Source organism: Perca flavescens, chromosome 13 (genome assembly GCF_004354835.1).
Source record: "Perca flavescens isolate YP-PL-M2 chromosome 13, PFLA_1.0, whole genome shotgun sequence".
Lineage (NCBI taxonomy): Eukaryota > Metazoa > Chordata > Actinopteri > Perciformes > Percidae > Perca > Perca flavescens.
In genome coordinates this window covers 6,580,390-6,599,921 of record NC_041343.1, presented here as the reverse complement: position 1 = coordinate 6,599,921, position 19,532 = coordinate 6,580,390, and the positions used below count along the sequence as shown (strand labels likewise).

Below are 19,532 nucleotides of genomic sequence, written 5' to 3'. Positions count from 1 at the left end.
CAAATTTGAACTTTGTGTTAGTTTGTCTTTATTCCAGTGCCACCGTGGTGAACACTCATGTTAAAAATAAAAAGTGACATTTTTTTTTTTTTTCCCGTTAAAATGTATAATCATAATGAAGACAGTTAATCATAGGAACTAATCATAGAAACCGACATAATGACCTCACAGCATTTTGGATCAAACTCCTCTCCCTTCAGGCTAACTCAAAGAAACAGAAAGAACAGAAATGAGCCAGGGTAGACAGGAACAAAAACAGATTCTTACGTATATCCACATTTTTTTTTTCTTTCTTTTTTTAGATATTTCCCATAGACATTATAGGTTTGGTTTGAAGGGGGGATTCTGCTGGATTGTCTCACGTTTTGTTTTCCCTGTAGAGGAGCATCACTGCAATGCAGCAACAGTAAATCTACTGAGGAGAGTGAGAGCCCTGAAGACTCTACCTAGTGCACTGAGAGTAAGGGGATCTATCTGGACACACTTAAGTTGGGGTGTTGTGAAGTGCAAACCATTAGTTCTCTTAACCCTCCCTATTCTAGCTAACATCATTTACCACCCTGGCAAACAAGCAGTGGTAAACTACACCTGAATACATAGCTGGATTGTGTCCGGCCCTGTAAGTATACTCACAACATAGTTATTTTTCATCATTACAGTACAGTATAGAGCAATAGTTTTCATATACTTTTCATATCTTTTTTTCATATTGCACCATCAGAGAATGGGACACAGAGAAAGATCAACAGAGACTCCATTTCCTAATTAAAACGAGATATGTGCAAACATGACTAAGGACTTTATTAACCAAATCAATTCTTCCCTGTAATATCCACAAATAAAAGTGATTTCTCTTTTTATATATATATTTATAGTAATAAGAATAATAAATCTTCACATTGGATCATTTCATAGTGTGACAAAATGCTCGACTGGGCTGTCCAGCCGCGATCGTAATCCTCATTGTCTTTTTAATTGGTCAGTCCCCATGCATCCATAGGAAATAGATTTTTTTTTTTTTTTTCTTCAAAAAAAGTAACAATTTGAGAGCAGCTGAAAAGTTTGGACTGGTGTCAATTGCTTTCATTCCAAGATTTCTCCCGAGTTTCATTCAGTGTTTCAGAAGGATATTCCATAGGAAAAAAATGACTCCAAATCGTCATCTTCCACTCCAGAAAAAAAAAAAAGATGTCCGGGTTTTTATGAAAACATTGCAGTAATGGTGAGAATAGATCATTTGGTATTCGATAATTAATTATCATTAATAGCTGACAACTAACAATTAATAATCACTGATTAATTATAAAGAGTTAACAATAATCAAGAATAAATAATGCTCCCTCGTTACTCAATTAGTTTGGCAAAAACTCCGGCTGGAGCCGTTTCCGATGAGTGAATCTTTTTCTCAAGTGAAACAAACGAAAAGAAAAAGAAATACAAAGAAGAATAAAAGAAAGCTCTAAAATAAATTAAAGGAGATTAGTAAAAGTGACCCCGCCCTTGGAGAGGCGGGGGCTGTATATACAGAACTACGTGGTGAAAGTCAGTTTACTGCACTTGAGTGGTAAGTCCAGTGTTAGAGTGAGTTCTAGTCCCGCCCCAGGTGCCCCTGCTGTTATACCAGCGTGTAGGACTTTGCGTAGGGGTTGCTGCTCTGTTTGAGGTGTCCTCGCGAGTCCAGCAGGGACTCCTGGGAGGTGCTGAGCTTGGCGGCTTGAGCCAGCTCCGAGCCCTCTCTGTGGGGGAGCGTGGCTGCGGAGCCAGGCTGCCACTGGGCCACTGGGTCCCTGCTGGCCTGAGGGGCCTCTGTGGGCGTCGGGGGCGCCATGCGAGAGGGCCGCTTCAGCGAGCGACTCTTCTGGGGCTCCAGACAGGCCTGACCCATGGCCGCTCTCTCCCCGCTAGCTGTCCCCCTGGATGAGCCCGAGCAGGACATGCCTCGGTTTAATAGGAAGTCCATGCGCAGGTATGGAGGAAGGTGAACCAACTCGCCCCCTGCAGGACAACACACACGGATCACAGTTAGGTTCAGGAGAAAACAAATGCGCACATTCCTGCCCGACATCACCTCAACTCTCCCATGTATTTTATTTATTAACTTCAATCTTAAATGTACGGGCTGAAGTTTTTCCAGAAAAGTTGTGAAACCCGACCCTAGGGGTTCCAAGATTGCCTAATCAATCATCGTAATAAGTGGATGTCTGTAGCTTTTGCTGTTGCCAAAACGCTGGAGAGACAGCAGTGCTTCACACATTCAAGACTGGACAGATGCACTGTTGAAAATAGCTAAACTTGAAAAGGTAATCTTCATGAATATAGGCTCTCTAGATGATCTACTGTATCATTTCAAGTGCTCATATTATGCTGATTGTCAGGTTCATAATTGTATTTAGAGGTTGTACCAGAATAGGTTTACATTGTTTAATATTCAGAAAACACCTTATTTTTGTTGTACTGCACATTGCTGCAGCTCCTCTTTTCACCCTGTGTGTTGAGCTCTCTGTTTCAGCTACAGAGTGAGACATCTCACTTCTGTTCCATCTTTGTTGAGAGTTGCACATGCCCAGTAGCTAGGTAAGGACTACTAGCCAGTCAGAAGCAGAGTATGAGGACTACTAACCAGTCAGAAGCAGAGTATGAGGGCGTGCCCTGACAGTACCTAGGTAAGGACTACTAGCCAGTCAGAAGCAGAGTATGAGGGCGTGCCATGCTAGCAGCTAGGCGAGCATTATAACGTGTGTTCCAAAGTGACCACGTTGGTCTCTGAAGTAAAGGCTGGACTACAATAGAGCTGTTTGGAGACGTTGGTGAACAGTGTTTTCTGTTGGAGATGGTAAGTCCCTTAGGGGGGGGGGGGACTTTGGGCTTTTTCACTTTGTAAACCTACACAAAAAATATATATAACACAATGAAGGAAAGGGAAAAAGCCCAAAAGCACTTTAAGTAAGTTATCAATTAAAGTGTTATTTTTCAATGAAACATGTAGTCAGTTCTTTCCATTAGTTATGTCATTTTTATGTATTTCAATCTTAAATGTACATTTTCAAATAGCATCAAACAGCAGTTAAATCAAGTCGCTGAAACAGGCTAACACTCCACTTGGAGCTGACTTGATGGCTGCATCCGGAATGAGTCGCTATTCACGTTTTAGGGTGCTATTATGTGTGCAGCCATTTTTTTCTATAGTGCCCGAATTGTAATTCAAATTTGTGCAATACATTTCCTACATATTGTACTCTGAAGAATATCCTGGATCTGCTTCACTGACAGTTGATTGTGTACCGAAAATGATTTGTTAGCATCTCTATGGAGTGTGGCTCATTTAGGTGTGAAAGCTCATTAATACATGTCGGTAAAAGAAACAAAATATACTTTCTCATTCCGTTTCATCACAGCAGCCGGTTTCCTCCCTTAGATTTGCAAGATCTGAAGCGACTACTCGGGAATCAGTGAGTCAGTGGTGTGAAATATGAATCATTTAATATTTCCGGATGTCCTATCGTATGTAACTTGGACTGAATTGTTGATGTAATGCTTCCCCAGCTTCTCTCTTAAAGACTGTAAGCCTATTTTAACTGAGATAATCATCAACTTGAATGCATGTTGCGGCACTCCGACTGGGTTCACTGTCGGCATTTAATGGTTGGATATTAATATTAAAACAGGAAGTTGAAGTTTAGGCATTAGTGTAATCAGCACCATATTGAGGCCATTTGTAATAAAAGATTAGCGTGCGGTCGGGGGTTCAGGCCCAGACCGTTCTGTGGCCTCACCCGGTCTGTGGGCCTTGGGCACGGCCATGTTCATGACCCGGCTGACGTCCTGAGGCTTGGGCGGGGAAGCAGTGAAGCGGCAGATGCCTGACTCGGACGGTGTGCTGGAGGTCAGGCTGTCGGTGTAGTCGTTGGTGCCGGCCGTCATCTGCTCAGAGGAAGTGTCAGAGATGAAGCACTCCGTGATGGTGAATTTGGCGTGGCGCAGCTGCTCCTCCATCTTGGCGTGCTCGTAGGCTCTGGCGAGCTCCTCGTAGGTGGAGGACGCGCTCTCCGTCGACACCATGCTGCTCCGTGCTCGGTCTGGACATGGGCCGGGGTTAGTGGAGGGATTAGTGTCAGGAGTTAGTATGTAACTTTAGCTGTGTTCAAAACCGTTCCCCTATCACGGAAATAGTTCCATACATAGTGTGTGTCGCCATTTTGTACTGGTGTTCAAATTCTCAGCGGATAATTTCATTCACTATATAGTCCACAATGCACGGCTAATTTCAGTGTACATACGATGTACCCTACGTTTTACTCCTGTATACCCAAATGCAACACGGTAGTCTTTTCCCGGAGGAGAAGAAGAAGCAGAAGGACTCACGAAAATGTCAGTGTAGTGTCTGAAATCTCGTTTGGTCATTCCCTATATAGTTCACTATGTAATAAACACCATATAGCTAGGGAATAGTGAGTGAGTGAATGAGGGAACGGTTTAAACACAGCTTTTGTTAAACGTCAGACAGCTTAAACTGATTTGATGTTAGAGATGAAGGGTACTGTTACACTGCTGAAACTTTGGGGCGATTTAAAGCAGCCGTGTCCACATATGTAGCTTACCTGTGTCCTGAGATGGGCTGACGCTGTAGCTGTCACTTTCCTTGTCGACAGAGCCTGCAACTCTGGGGGTGGGCAGCCTCCAGTCAGTGCTGAGAGTGTGGGAGGAGACAGGGGGGTGCGGGCGGTTCAGGGTCCACTGGCTGGCGTAGCGGTTGCGAGCGGCTGGGCCGGCTTTGGCTGTGCGGCGGGCTGTAGGGTCTGAGAACGAGGAGGAGAACGTGGGGTGTTTATGGCAGGGAATAGAATGGAATATATATTTATTGCCGTTTGCACAGGTACAGGTACCGCACGAGTACATTGGAATTTTTGTGCATTGCTCTTAGAGTCAGTTCTACAAAAAATATAAGCAAAAATGCAAAGCTATATACATATAAAAAGAAATAAATAAAATATAAAGTGTGACGGCTCCTAAAAGAACAATATAAAGACAAAACAGCTGTGATCTCAGCTGAGTTCTAATTGCAAAAGTGCACCGGAAACATACACTGTTTAAAAAACTGCTTGTGAATATAAATAAAATAATTGTACCTAAGATTTTTCAGTGTTATTGCACACAGAAAAACATTATGATGATGGACATGAAATGAACTGGTCATAACAGCAATGGTATGCATACCTGCATCTAATATCAGTTGCCACCAAAATGTAAGATATGCAGCAATGTGCCAGCAAAGGCAGGGACGATAGAGAAGACTGAAAGCTAGTGAACAATGCGGGATATAAAATAAAACTCAGCTTTGCAAATGTTTTAGGAGGAAATTGTTTTCGAAATGTTTGTTTACAAGAACACTCCACAGGGCACCTTTAAGTACACGATCCCCAAGGGTGTACATTGCAGTGTGAAGAGGATGAGTGCGAGTGCGGTGATGTCTCGCAGGCTTCGCATCATTTCGTACCAAAGCAATACCAGATGTAAATAAAAAGCCACATCAAAGGTGGAAAAATACAACATAACTAAAGGAAAAAGTGCTTGGAAAAGGAAGATATCTGAGAAAACAACAGGCACGAACTAAAGCACATGTATGTAAACAATAATGTGGAGCGAGCCTGTCATTATTGCGGATAAGAACCCCGACAGTGTGATGCAGGCCTTGAATCAGCCTGAAGGGTTTCAAATTCGCAGTAATGACTCACCGGCTGTGAGTGAGCTAAACAAGGAGCTTACTAAAGCTCTGTCAGCACTGATGCCATCAGCGCTGTTAGTGCTGTTTGCTCCACCCTCTCTCTCCCTTTGTTGCTGCGCGATCTGAAAACTATTTTATTGATTGTCTGCCAGAGTCTGTGATCAGAACTCCGTCTGTTGTATGGAAATAGAACCGTGGAGTGCCGTGATTGACCAATCAGAATCTAGCCGTGTAATAATATATTTTGGGCCCTATTTTAACGATCTAAGCGCACAGAGTGAAGTGCATGGCGCAGGTGTGTTTAAGGCGTGTCCAAATCTACTTTTGCTAGTTTGACGACGGAAAAAAGGGTCTGCGCGCCGGTCGCATGGTTCAAAAGGGTTGTACTTAGTGTCTTCATTAATTCATAGGTGTGTTTTGGGCGTGACATGCAATAAACCAATCAGAGAGTCATCTCCCATTCCCTTTAAAAGCCAGGCGCGTTTGGACCTTGGCGCATTGCTATTATGATGGCGGATTTGCACCGTAATATTTTTATTTGTAATCTTTTGCATGTTTGTGTGCTGCTGCGCCTCCCTGTGTGTGTGTAACAAGCAGTGTGCGCGCACTGTGCATAAGCCTTGGAGCATTTTACTGATTTGCTGTTAAAATAACAAGTAAATGCTGCGCTATTGACTTTAGACCAGGTTTTTGTTGGTCAATGGCACGATCACTTCCCGCTGCCTCAAGATAGCAATACGGCCAGAATGTACCTGAACACACCTCCATGTAAGACCAGCACCATGGGCGCACAGATGGGCGCAGGTGCATTTGCTATTTAACTGGACGGGAAATTGACAACTGCGTTGGTCTTAAACTAACAAAGACACTTGCTTCGGGCTTCGCGCTGCGCTGGGTGCAAGATAGGGCCCTTTATGTGTTATGAAGTTTTAAAAAAAAACGTCCGTACTGGACTTACTGGTTCCTGGTCTGGCATCAGATACATCTACCAGTGGCCCGGTGGCCTGGGACAGGGACTGGTAGTGGACTGTGTGGGTGACCGTGGACGACTTCTGTTTCTGAGTCTCCCCGAAGTCGTTGTCAGTCAGTAACACAGTGGACCTGTCGTCTGTGGGACAGCAACAAAAACAAGGTCAGCACCAAAACAACCAGGTTCATTTGCTGTATGCATTACTGTGAAAAAAAACAAGTACAGTGTCTTATATGTAGGGTTGGGTACCGAAACCCGGTTCCATCCTACGCAACCGGTGGGAATCGGACCAAATTTTTTTGGTTCCTCATTTCGGTTCCACTTAATGTGTCAACTGAAATACTTTCTGAAATATCACCCTTTTCTCTGTAGCTACCATAAATATAGGCTACTTTTAAAATGCCATATTTTCCCCTCTTGGCTCACTAAAAAACGGACGTAAAAGCATATTAACCCTTCACTGATAGCTAGTAAACATATTACATCTTTGATGTCATTTTTCAGTTTTTCAAGAATCGGTTTAGGAATCAAAATCGTTTTAAAAGTACCGGTTCGGCATCGGAATCGTAAAAATCCAAACCATACCCAACCCTACTCATATGGCCGCAGCGCACACATTGGTGAGCTTACCAACAGTTTCCATGGTGTCTCTTTCCTCGATCAGGAGCTGGGCTCTGGGGATGTCGATGTGCATACGGAGCGTCTGTTGCTGTTTGTTAATTGGCTCTACTGGACGTGTGTTTTTGCTGGAGAGCACAAAACCAAAAAAAATAAATAAAAATTATCAGAAACTCCTGTTGTAATTAATCAAAGTGCTGTGTGCATGCTGAGATGGTTGGCGCCCATTCTTACCTCATGAGCATCTCAGCCAAACTTTTTGCATCTGGAAAACAAACAAAAAACATAAGTTTACTTGACACGGGAGAATAGAGGCTGAAATCTGCCATGTTACGGTAGAGGACCTCTCTCGTCTCACCTCGGAGCCTCTTGAGCCTCTGCTCCCTCCTCCTCCTCCTCAGCACCAGCAACCCGATGAAGATCACAACAATGCCCACCAACACGCAGGAAATGGTCACCATCATCTTCAAACCTTCGCCGCCCCCGGAGTTGTCCTCGCTCACATTGGGTGCCTTCACCAAAGGTGCGATGGTACCTGTGCACAAGTCGTGATACGTGTCATGACAGATACTGGTGCTTTAAGACATCATTGACATGGAACAGAACACTTGTCGGTGTCGTAGTAGGAATCAACAGCAACAAAACCATTTCATTTGTGCCATTAAATGATAGCTGCTGATCATATTGTGTAAAAGTTGATCATCAGTAGCTTAAGCGTTTATCATTTTATTTCCAAGCGATCACGTACAGTGTTCCAGCACAAGCTGCTGCATTCTGTTTATATCAGCACTTGATCTTTTGATGGGCAGTAATGCTGGTTTCCATTCTGCCAAACCGTACTTAAATGCAAATTAACTCATCCTTTATAAAGAAACGCTCAGCCTGATTATTCTCTCCAGCTCCAGTATGTTAGTAAAGGAGGAAGTGAAGCGCTTGGTCTTGAGAACTGGTAATGGCAGAATACCTCTGAACTTCTGGGTTGAAACATGAGCTGGCAGCATCCTTTGACTGCATCTACACTATTACGTTTTCATTTTTAAGCGGTGTTTTGAGACAAACACAATCTCCGTCCACACAAGAGTTTTAGTTCCAGTAGCTGAACTAATCTCCGTCCATATTAACACGTCTGACAGCACACATCACATGACCACTGGCACACAGTGGGCTTGGGTGCCAGTGTAAACAGGAAGCAGATTGTCTGACGTAACACTGTGGTTGAAAATCATGGATGTATGAGTTGAAAATGCAGAAAATACTTTGAAGTAAAAACAATAGTGGCAAAAAGTAAGAGATGGGATTTATTAGCTTGGACCGACGACGAGGTGGAACTGTTTACTGAAAGGTATGTAAGCCTACCTAACATATAAAACATGCATCATCGTTTCCAAAGGTTCTCCATTTGTGCCCGTCCAGACTACAAAGCAGCCCCGGAGTTTTCAAACCACATAGGGGTTAGCAGTGTTTCTTAATGTCTCCGTTTTAGGGGCTCGGAAATGCCGGAGTTGTGTGAACGCGAGGCGTAAACGAAGCAAAAGATATTTGTTTTTAAGTCCAAATGTAATAGAGCAGATGTAGCCTGTATCTCAAAGGAGATCATACAACTTTTTAACTCATGTGGTGGCATTCAGTAGGCTTGTGATGGAGGCTTCACAAGCAGCAACACACAAAGCAGCTACAGCCACTGGAGTCCGCATGAAATGTGCTTTTTATTGCCCAATTCATCAAGGGAGTCTCAATCCCCTCCAGCCTCGAGCACTGCTATTAAAAAAAAAAAAGAAAAAAAAAAAGTGATTTATTCTGCTTTGCCTCAACTACTTCAGTTAGCCAGACTCAGTATGCTACAGTTACTGGGAACATAGGCGTTTTATCCCAGACTCTGTACTCGTCCAACCGTCAGAGTGTCAGTGTTCCCATTATACTAGCTCTGGAGCAGCCGGTGAATCACGCAGGTGCACTTCCCTGCCACATTCTGCCAGCCATGACAGATATTTCAGTGACTTTATTCCCTGCAAAGAAAATGAGTTGGAAACGGTATTGTGTCAACTCACTGCCATCGTAGCTGAGTGTTGCGAACTTGACTCTCTTCTCAGCGTAGCCGGCGCTGTTGTAGACTTTCATCTGCAGCTCGTACCAGGTGGCCTCCTGCAGGTCGTACAGGATGTAGCTCTTGGTGAGGGAGGTGCGCTGTGCCGTGGTCCACGTGGGCGAGTCCACAGCCCGATACTCCAAGGTGAAGGAGGTGATGGGGCACCCGCCGTTATTCCAGCCATTCAGGTTGAGCTTGACCCGAGTGGCGTTGATGCCCGTGAACAGCTCCTGCTCTTTAGCATACTGAGGTTCTGTGGAGAAAGGGGACGCCTCGGTGTGTTAAGATGAGATAGGAAGAATGAAAAAACCTGTGCACATGTGCTGAGTGGTAATGATTTAACTTTTAACAATTGAAGAAGAAAAAAAATGAAATAATTAAAATTATTTTAATCTGATGATTATTTTCTCATAATCATTTGGTCTAACAAAATGTCAGAACAAATGCCCATCTCAAGTCTTCAAATCATTTTTTTTGTCTGACCAACAATCCAAAACCCCTTTGAGTATCATGCAAGACGAGCAACGTTTCATATTTGGACCCAAAACTGGCATTTTACTTGATAAATGGCTTTTAAAATAAATTGATTATCAATGTAGTTGCCTAATAATCTTATGATGATTCATTTCTTAATCATTTCAGCTCCAATCAAAACTTACCTGAAAATTGGTTAAAAATGTAAATATGATGCAACATGGTACTTTAAAGTGCTCATATTATGCTCCTTTTCAGGTTCATAATTGTATTTAGAGGTTGTACCAGAAAAGGTTTACATGGTTTAATTTTCAGAAAATACCACATTTTTGTTGTACTGCACATTGGTGCAGCTCCTCATTTCACCCTGTGTGTTGAGCTCTCTGTTTTAGCTACAGAGTGAGACATCTCACTTCTGTTCCATCTTTGTTGGGAGTCGCACATGCGCACTACCTAGGTAAGGACTACTAGCCAGTCAGAAGCAGAGTATGAGGGCGTGCCCTGACAGTACCTAGCTAAGGACTACTAGCCAGTCAGAAGCAGAGTATGAGGGCGTGCCCTGACAGTACCTAGGTAAGGACTACTAGCCAGTCAGAAGCAGAGTATGAGGGCGTGCCCTGACAGTAGCTAGGTAAGGACTACTAGCCAGTCAGAAGCAGAGTATGAGGGCGTGCTACGCTAGCAGCTAGGTGAGCATTATAACGTGTGGTACAAAGTGACCACGTTGGTCTCTGAAGTAAAGGCTGGACTACAATAGAGCTGTTTGGAGCAGTTTGTGAACAGTGTTTTCTGTTGGAGATGTTAAGTCCCTTTGGGGGGGACTTTGGGCTTTTTCACTTTGTCAACCTATAACGTGCACAAAAACGATATATAACACAATAAAGGAAAGGGAAAACGCCAAAAAAGATTAATATGAGCACTTTAACAAGTATCATTACATTTCACAGTGTCCTGTTCATTGAATCATCAATTACATTATTAGGAAAGAAGATAGCAATATGTTTCTAAATAAATGACTTATTTTATATTATTTATATTCATAATTAATTCTCACAACAGGCGTTTTTCTTGCCATTTAGAAGGACGTGATATCATGTTTTAAACAATGAGTATACTATGCTGTATTGATCACATGACTACATGCTTACTAAGAAAAAAAAATCTAAATCAATTGCATTGTCAAATGTTGAAGTTTGCTCCCACTAGACATATAAATCCTCCACTTGTAAGGATAATAAAATATTGTGATGGTGCAATGACTTTAGTTTAAAAAAAAAAAAAATCACTGAAAATATATATGATCACCTCTAATATGTTTATGTTCCTCTCAAAAGTCAACTTGTTTGTCTATACCTTTCCCATGGGTCTTTGCTTCGATGATTTCACTGATGCGTCCTGGCCCCACTGCATTCTGGGCTGTGAGTGTGAACTTGTACCAGGTTCCACACTTGAGGTTCTCCAGGCGATAGGAGCGCTCACTGGGACTGATGGGAAAGTTACCCCACTGCTCGCTGTTATCCTCAGAGTACTGCAGAATGTAGCCTGGAAAAGAACACGTGGGGAAATGAATGTTAAGGAACAGGAAAAACAACAACAACAGGAACAAAAACATTGAAAAAGAAAAACAGGGTTATGTCCGTCTGACCTCTTATGGAGCTGCCTCCGTTGTCTCCAGGGATCCAGGAGAGGGTTATCGAGGTGGTGGTTGTCTTGGTCACTGTGAGGCGAGGCTGGTCGGGTGGAACTGAAGGAAAGGCCCAGAAATTAGTGATTGTTAGGGCGAGTCTTAAAAAATAAAAAGGTGTAGAAAACTTTCACTTGCATCCCACAAAGAGTGTGTAAATGCATTAACAGCAATCCACAGGTGCAGCAGGCTCATAACATCACCTGTGTGTAAGTGTTATACATTCTGATGGGCACTAGTTTTTAAAGTAATCTTGGAGATTCTCATTAAAATAACATCTGTTAAGTCATTATCTATCGCCAAATGAGGTAACACAATGTTTATGGAGCCTATGCACCTATGGTCCACTGATGAAAGCCCTTGTATTTACAGTATTACGAACTGGGTGTCTGTGGCGACATTCTCGAGGGTTACTATGGCCGAACAAACAAAGGAAAGAGGATGACTACAGACTATGAAACTTCAAAAGTCCAAGTCCAAAGAAAAACAACTGCCAACTGACTGACGTCACAGAACTGACACTGTTCCGATCTCTGGGAAGTGAGATCTAAAAACACACCTGCCATTATAGCTTATCGCCAGGGGTGCCGGCAAAAAAAAAACCCGAGACAGAGATCTTGGAGACCATGGGCACGTTTCACCATATGTTTTGGGAGTGTCCCCCTGTTGCACGGTTCTGGCAGAATGTTGCCTCAGAACTGACGACATTGTGTGATTGTGCGACAAGTGTCATTTAGTTCTGCTGCTGAATGCAATTCACTCTGGATTTCTAAATGTCAGAAAAGGATAGTCCTTGCTGGGCTCACATCTGCAGAGAAAATGGTGGCAGTGCGCTGGAAGCCACCACACACTTTGAAAATTAAGCAGTGGCTTCTGACCTTTATTGACGTAGTTTACATGGAACTTTCAACAGCCTGCATCAATGGAGCTAGAGAGGTGAATGTGGAAATGTGGCTTTTAGCGGCAGAGACAATAAAAGGCCAACTGTGACTACAGTTGCCAGCCCACGGGGTCCTGGGGAGGGTGGGGGGATATTGTTTTGCGTATGTGTATATATTGGTATATGATGTGTTTTTGTGTTTATACACTCCTTATTTCATTTTAATTTATTAATTTAATTTATTTGTTTCTATTTTAAGTTTTTTCTTTATTATTAATATTCTAATTTTTGTAACCATTTTTTTTTAAACATTTGATCAAAAAAAAAAAAAAAGAGATCTTGGAGATTGTAGGGGTTGGTACAAAAAAATGCTTGCTTACCTTGAACCTGCAGGTTGAGGATGGTTTTGTCAGACCCGAAGCTGTTACTGGCCACACAAGTGTAGTTCCCAGAATCCTCTGCTTTCACCGTGCGAATAACAAGGCTGCCATTACCATGGACGCTGCGCCGGCTGTCGATCACAACAGGCGCTGGGGTTCCATTGCTGAAACGCAGATGTTGTCAGTGTCACACGGTAACTTTGAAAAGACAAATTGAACTACTACTGCTGGAGACTGTATACACGTGTAGCCATCTATCACGGCACCTACAGCAACAGCTTTTACTGAACTCACATCTCCTTCAGCCACTTGATGGTCGGGGATGGATCACCCACTGCTTTACAAGGCAGCACAATGTCCCTCATCCAGGGAGTCGTTACTGTCCTGTTAAAGGTCAGGATCCGAGCTGGAGCTGCAAACACACACACACACACACACACACACACACACACACACACACACACACACACACACACGCTTTATCAGCACACAGGGGAGATGCAGTAACAAACAGATGTGTTGCTGTTTGCTGAATGATTTCAGAAAGAGTTTCTTTCATATCGTTGGGCTTTCATTTACTCTATAACCCTTTGGCTCACTGACCCTTTCACATATGCACTGCAACCCTGAAATAATGTAGACATTGGAACTTCTGTCGGTAAGGGTCAACGGTAGACATATTCAAGGAACGGCAAGAGACTCGCTTGTTTATGACCAGCGCCACCCCTCTTCGGAGTATTTCCATTAAGTGAGAACAAGTCCGACACGGACAATCTCCTGTTGTGTGCTACGTGTGAGAAAAGGGAATCTCCAGACCTTGTCCGGAGTCCTTATGAGGAAACGGCTGGAGTCAGGGATACAGGCTCAGGGGCCACAGTCTGATGGGGTTTCTCTCTCCATCTAAGCAGTGGAGCATCCATCACCTGCTGTAGACTTCAGACAGGTCGTGATAGGAGCTCTGGGTCCTGACTCCAGACACCATGGGGTCTATCAGCATATGCAATCAGCTTATCAGCTCTCAGCAAGCATGTAAAGTGTCGACAGGGCCAAACACAGAGCTATTTACATTCAGCTGATGCTCCCCTACCTGTCTTCCTATAAGGAGATACTGGGGATAAGATCATGTTTTTCACACATCTACATGGGTGAAGTTAGTTGTGGAAAGAGGGTAAAGCAGGGTAGACCTAAAAAATAGACCTACTATAATATCTTTACATTGTACGCTGTGATTTCCTTCCTCATTGCTATTATAGCACTTGTGTTTCAAACTCCAAAGTCCAAAAAGAGTCCCAAAACTAAGCATCCTATTTTGCATTATAGTCCCATTGGGCACGTAGACTGGGACACCGTTTGCCTCTTATTCAGGAGTTTACTTCTCACTTCATTTACCAGTAAACCAGGCAATCTGCCTATAGATCAAATGTGGAAGGCAGCACAGTGCAAGTATTTCATCTTTATTCGACACTTCAAACTGTACCAAAGCTCAGCTCCACCTACCCTCTGCCATCGGTTTGACAGTGATGATTTCACTAGCGTTTCCACGGCCTGCAGCGGTGACGGCCACCACCCAGATACTGTACTGGCGGTTCCTGCTCAGGTTGGGGATGCGGTAGAAGAACACGTCCGGGGCCGCTTCAAACTCACTGCTCACCTGGCCGAGGGAAGACATTCAGGAACGTCATTCATGTCATCGTGTTTTCCATCAACATTAAATGCTGACTTAATGTTAGAGGATAAGCCTGGTGGCGTTCTATATTTCTCTTATTGTCAACACATCCCATAAACACATCAAAACCAACAATGCATGTCTCCTACTAAAAAATATTGTGTGTGTATCCAAAGCCTGGTATATCTTTTTCCAAAACTGTATATGAGCTATGTAGTTCTATTATTAGTGAATCGTACATAGCCTTTCAATCCATGATTTAAATATTGGTTATAGCTGCTTTAAATTGCTTTTCAACCAACGTGTGTTCAAAACTAATGTCCACACTTTACACTTTAAGGTATCTACATAAGAGTGACATGACACTGTGATGAACGTGTCATAAACATTATAAGCAAGTCATAAACGTTTATGACATAATGCTTCTTTTAGTAAGTGTCATTCGGTTATGTTTAGGGTTAGGGCTAGAGTTAGGGTTAGGGTTCATGTGTTCATGACAGTGTCATGTCACTCTTACGTAGATACCTTCAACTGAAATCAGAAAGCAGTGAGAGACAGACTAACACATTGTTGATTTGGTCTTTTCATAGAATTTGTTGACAATAAGAAAAGTATAGAATAATGCCAGCCTGCCAAATGCTAACTTGTTCATAGATTTACAGGAACTTTAATTATGGCAAAGTACTGAATGTCTGATTTCATTATTTATTAAACGTTCCTACCGTGGGGTGTGGGTTGGAGCAGAAAACGGTGTATTTCCGGATGATGCCGTTCACTTTGAGAGGAGGAAGCCAGGACACAAACACCACTGAGTTCGATGCAGCTGCTGCCTTCACACCCGCCGGAGGCCCAGGAACTAAAAGGAAAAGATCATCTAGTTGATATATTTTTCCACATTAAGCTAATATTATTCCTCGGAAGATCTTTACGGTGCTTCTTACACCGATTATAAAGCAAGATAACAGATGGCAAAATGTCATATTCCGCAGGACTTCCTGCTACATGTAAGTTAGTTACAGCTCTCCACTTAATAAGCATGTTAAAGACCCTACTGCTCCCTAGCCTCTTTTATTTTATTTATTTTTTACCACAGGGCTTCATTCGCTGCTGAGCAATAGTCTCAACTTGGCAAAGCTGCCATTTCTCTATTTAATGTTAAGAACAGACATGCTGTAATTCCTTGAGGCCCTACAGCAGCGAGTCAAACTCAAGTCTAAGCATCTCTTTGAAACAGCTTGAGTGCTGCCCTTTCACATTACATGCCCTTGTGATTTGATTTGGAGTGGTGACTTCATCTTCCTACCGTCCTCCTTGGTGCGAGTGTAGATCTGTTCACTGCGAACACCGTCTCCAGCTCTGGTGAAGGCCAACACCTGGATGCTGTAGTTGGTGTACTTCTCAAGTCCATCCAGCTCCAGAGAAGGCTTCGAGGTTGTCACATTCCTGATCTCTCCGAGCTCTGATGGATAAAAAAATAAAGTAACATTTAGTGAAGACACCACAGGTCAAATGCCTTAAAGGTCCTATGACATGCTGCTTTTGGATGCTTTTACATAGGCCTTAGTGGTCCCCTAATACTGTAATCTGAAGTCTCTTTTATATAGGCTGTAGTGGTCCCCTAATACTGTATCTGAAGTCTCTTTTATATAGACCTTAGTGGTCCCCTAATACTGTATCTGAAGTCTCTTTTATATAGGCCTTAGTGGTCCCCTAATACTGTATCTGAAGTCTCTTTTATATAGACCTTAGTGGTCCCCTAATACTGTATCTGAAGTCTCTTTTATATAGACCTTAGTGGTCCCCTAATACTGTATCTGAAGTCTCTTTTATATAGACCTTAGTGGTCCCCTAATACTGTATCTGAAGTCTCTTTTATATAGACCTTAGTGGTCCCCTAATACTGTATCTGAAGTCTCTTTATATAGACCTTAGTGGTCCCCTAATACTGTATCTGAAGTCTCTTTTATATAGACCTTAGTTGTCCCCTAATACTGTATCTGAAGTCTCTTTTATATAGACCTTAGTGGTCCCCTAATACTGTATCTGAAGTCTCTTTATATAGACCTTAGTGGTCCCCTAATACTGTATCTGAAGTCTCTTTATATAGACCTTAGTGGTCCTTAGGATGTGCCATTTCTGTGTCTGTAGCTTTGAATGCTATTGAGGAGGAGAGAGGGGGGGCAAGGTGGAGGGTGGGGGTGTCGCCTTGAGCAGCTTGCAGCCACGGTTGTAGCTCTATTTCCTCATGGGTGGGCCAAATTCTCTGGGCAGCTGTGGGCGGCGGGCAAAGCAGAGAAAGGGGAGGTAACCTTTCCCCTTATGACCTCATAAGGAGAAGATTCCAGATCGGCCCATCTGAGCTTTCATTTTCTCAAAGGCAGAGCAGGATACCCAGGGCTCGGTTTACACCTATCACCATTTCTAGCCACTGGGGGACCATAGGCAGGCTAGGGAAACTCTTTAAAATGATTAAAAAACATCATAAAGTGAAATATCCATGCCATGGGACCTTTAAGCTGCCTACTCGTGATAGGCGGCAAAACCGCTATGCGCTGGGCTCAAACAATTCCAGAACGTTCCTTTGCCTCTTTGCTCTGCGCCCTACCTCGCGGTTTTGTTGTAGCTCATGTGTAGGCAGCTTTAGCCAATGCAGGTTTCTTATTACGAATATAGCCAGTGATATGACAAGCTGCCACTGGTCCAAACATGTGACTAATGTATTATACAGCAGGTCACATTCATAAAAGTAGATGTCAGGTCCAAGGGTGTCATAGCCCATCCTTGGGTATAATGTCATATTCAATCACAAAGTCTAAACAACCCCAGGTCCAAGGTCTGCTGTGGTGGCAGGCCTCCACTGGCAACCCGCTACCCTCAGCTACTGGGGTTTGAATTATTGATGTCTCTCTGTGTCACTCCCTGGCCATTTCTCTTCTAAACAATGTTTCTTCTCCCTTTTTTTTCTCTCTTGTCACTTCTCTCCAGAGATATATGAGCCCAGCTGCATCTCTTCTTGGAATTTTCACAATAAAACTTCACTGAGCTTATTCCAAGTGGCAAGGAAAAAGAAGAATTTCAACCAGAAGTGAAAACAAAACCAACTGAGCTGTAAACTTTTATCACGGCTCTTGGTGAGTTTTGTGGCTCTCAGTAGTGCTATATGGATTCGAGACAAAACAAATGTATTATTTTATTGGTCTTTGTTTTGACTTTGCAAAACAGAGTCAGTAGCCAGGCAGTCCATTCGGATGGGATTATTCTATTACTGTCTAAAATCAACCACTGTGACACTGAGCTGATTCCAACAACACTGGTGCCATAGACATCTATCACTGGTGCACTGTTACAACCGGCACCACTGTTTGTTAGAAAGGGCTTGTATCTCCCTCTGCTGGTCAGTCACATTACATCCCCTCATACTGATGAACTGCTCTGTGATTGGTATAGATAGAATAGTAAATAGAAAAGTTTGATTGCAAAAGATACAATGTGAAGTGTCAAGTGTTGACACTTCACATGTCATGATATATTTACGTACAATACAAGCCAAAGCATTTATAAATAATAAAACTGACATTTAACTTTTAGTGATCTCCCACAGAACTACGGACTGTTACCATGCAAACTAGTCGTAGCTGTCAAGTCTGGAGCGTTTATGTTGTACAGGCAGGCCAACATGAAGTGACAGTGCAGGGGTCAAAGGTAATCGTGCTGTCACAACCAATCCCACTGACACAACCCCGGCATGTGACAGGGGCATGGCATGCTGTCTGACTTCCACAGGGCCAGGCAGACTTTTGGCCAGTACTCAATTCAATTCAGTTTATTTATGAGTGGAGGTTAGTCAGATACCCAGAAATACACTTGGGTAACTATAAGCTATAGCTTACTCATTAGCATCAACTATCCTTATTACGTTATTCATTATATAAACTTAGCACTACACAGTTTTTAGCTCATAACCTTTGCATTCAGCAGAGATTACTGGCTCGACTCAAGACTGGACATCAGCAGTGAGCAAAGGAAGTAAACAGATCTGATGCAGTTGAAGTATTTATGTTTGCGTTTGACCCAAGGTCCCTCTCTCTAGTCTCCTCTGTGTGGGAATCTGCAGCAGTTTTCTACATTTATTTGCATTAATATAATCACTGAAATGCTAGTCAAAAAACCATTGCGGGATGACCTCTAGCTCACCGAGTAGAGTCCTTGGTAGCGGCCTGGGTTTGAATCCAACCAGTGGCCCTTTGCTGCATGTCGTCCTTTCTCTCTCCCCCCCTTCCTATCTACACTATCTATAAAAAAGGCACTCCCAAAATAATCTTTAAAATAGTATATATTATATATTATCCTTAATTCTCTATTGTTCCATCTTTTTCCTATATGTTCTTATTCTATGTAGTAGTTTCAATCATTGGCCTAATTTAGGGCTGTCATTTTAGTTCATGGGCCACATGCAGCCCAATTTGATCTTACGTTGGTAGAACCAGTACAACCATCGCCATGATGAGTCTGATAGTGGTGCTGGAAATTGGAGATAGGAACTGGTCCATTTTTCTTGGAAAACCCAACGATGTGTCCACTTTTCTCCTTTTTTCCCACCGGTGGCTCCTGCATGAAAAGTAGCCTGGGCTTGACAGGTTTTTGTCAATTTGCCTGTATGTAAGCACTTGGAATCTATAATACTGTTTTGTTTTTACTATGCAAAGTCATCCAGTAGGACCCTTTGGTGGGCCAGTTCTGGCCCTAGGGCCGTATATTTACAGAGTGAGGCATCTCACTTCTGTTCCATCTTTGTTGGGAGTCGCACATGCGCAGTACTTAGGTAAGGACTACTAGCCAGTCAGAAGCAGAGCATGAGGGAGTGCCCTGACAGTACCTAGGTAAGGACTACTAGCCAGTCAGAAGCAGAGCATGAGGGAGTGCCCTGACAGTACCTAGGTAAGGACTACTAGCCAGTCAGAAGCAGAGCATGAGTGAGTGCCCTGACAGTACCTAGGTAAGGACTACTAGCCAGTCAGAAGCAGAGTATGAGGGTGTGCCCCGACAGTACCT

General features: G+C 43.1%; 1 protein-coding gene across 1 annotated transcript in view; it reads right to left on the bottom strand.

The window, feature by feature from the left end:
- Positions 1-605: 605 nt before the first annotated feature.
- Positions 606-19,532, bottom strand: part of LOC114566988 (Down syndrome cell adhesion molecule homolog) — a 72,504-nt gene continuing 53,577 nt past the window's right edge. Inside the window, exons 18-32 of the mRNA XM_028595865.1 lie at positions 15,784-15,939; positions 15,203-15,336; positions 14,312-14,465; positions 13,109-13,226; positions 12,815-12,978; positions 11,516-11,614; positions 11,224-11,412; positions 9,359-9,649; positions 7,669-7,845; positions 7,545-7,575; positions 7,323-7,438; positions 6,681-6,830; positions 4,599-4,796; positions 3,774-4,076; positions 606-1,995 (exon numbers count right to left, since the gene is read on the bottom strand). Coding sequence (XP_028451666.1) covers positions 1,616-1,995; positions 3,774-4,076; positions 4,599-4,796; positions 6,681-6,830; positions 7,323-7,438; positions 7,545-7,575; positions 7,669-7,845; positions 9,359-9,649; positions 11,224-11,412; positions 11,516-11,614; positions 12,815-12,978; positions 13,109-13,226; positions 14,312-14,465; positions 15,203-15,336; positions 15,784-15,939 — 2,660 coding nt within the window. The 3' untranslated portion in view covers positions 606-1,615. The remainder of the gene's footprint in view (positions 1,996-3,773; positions 4,077-4,598; positions 4,797-6,680; positions 6,831-7,322; positions 7,439-7,544; positions 7,576-7,668; positions 7,846-9,358; positions 9,650-11,223; positions 11,413-11,515; positions 11,615-12,814; positions 12,979-13,108; positions 13,227-14,311; positions 14,466-15,202; positions 15,337-15,783; positions 15,940-19,532) is intronic.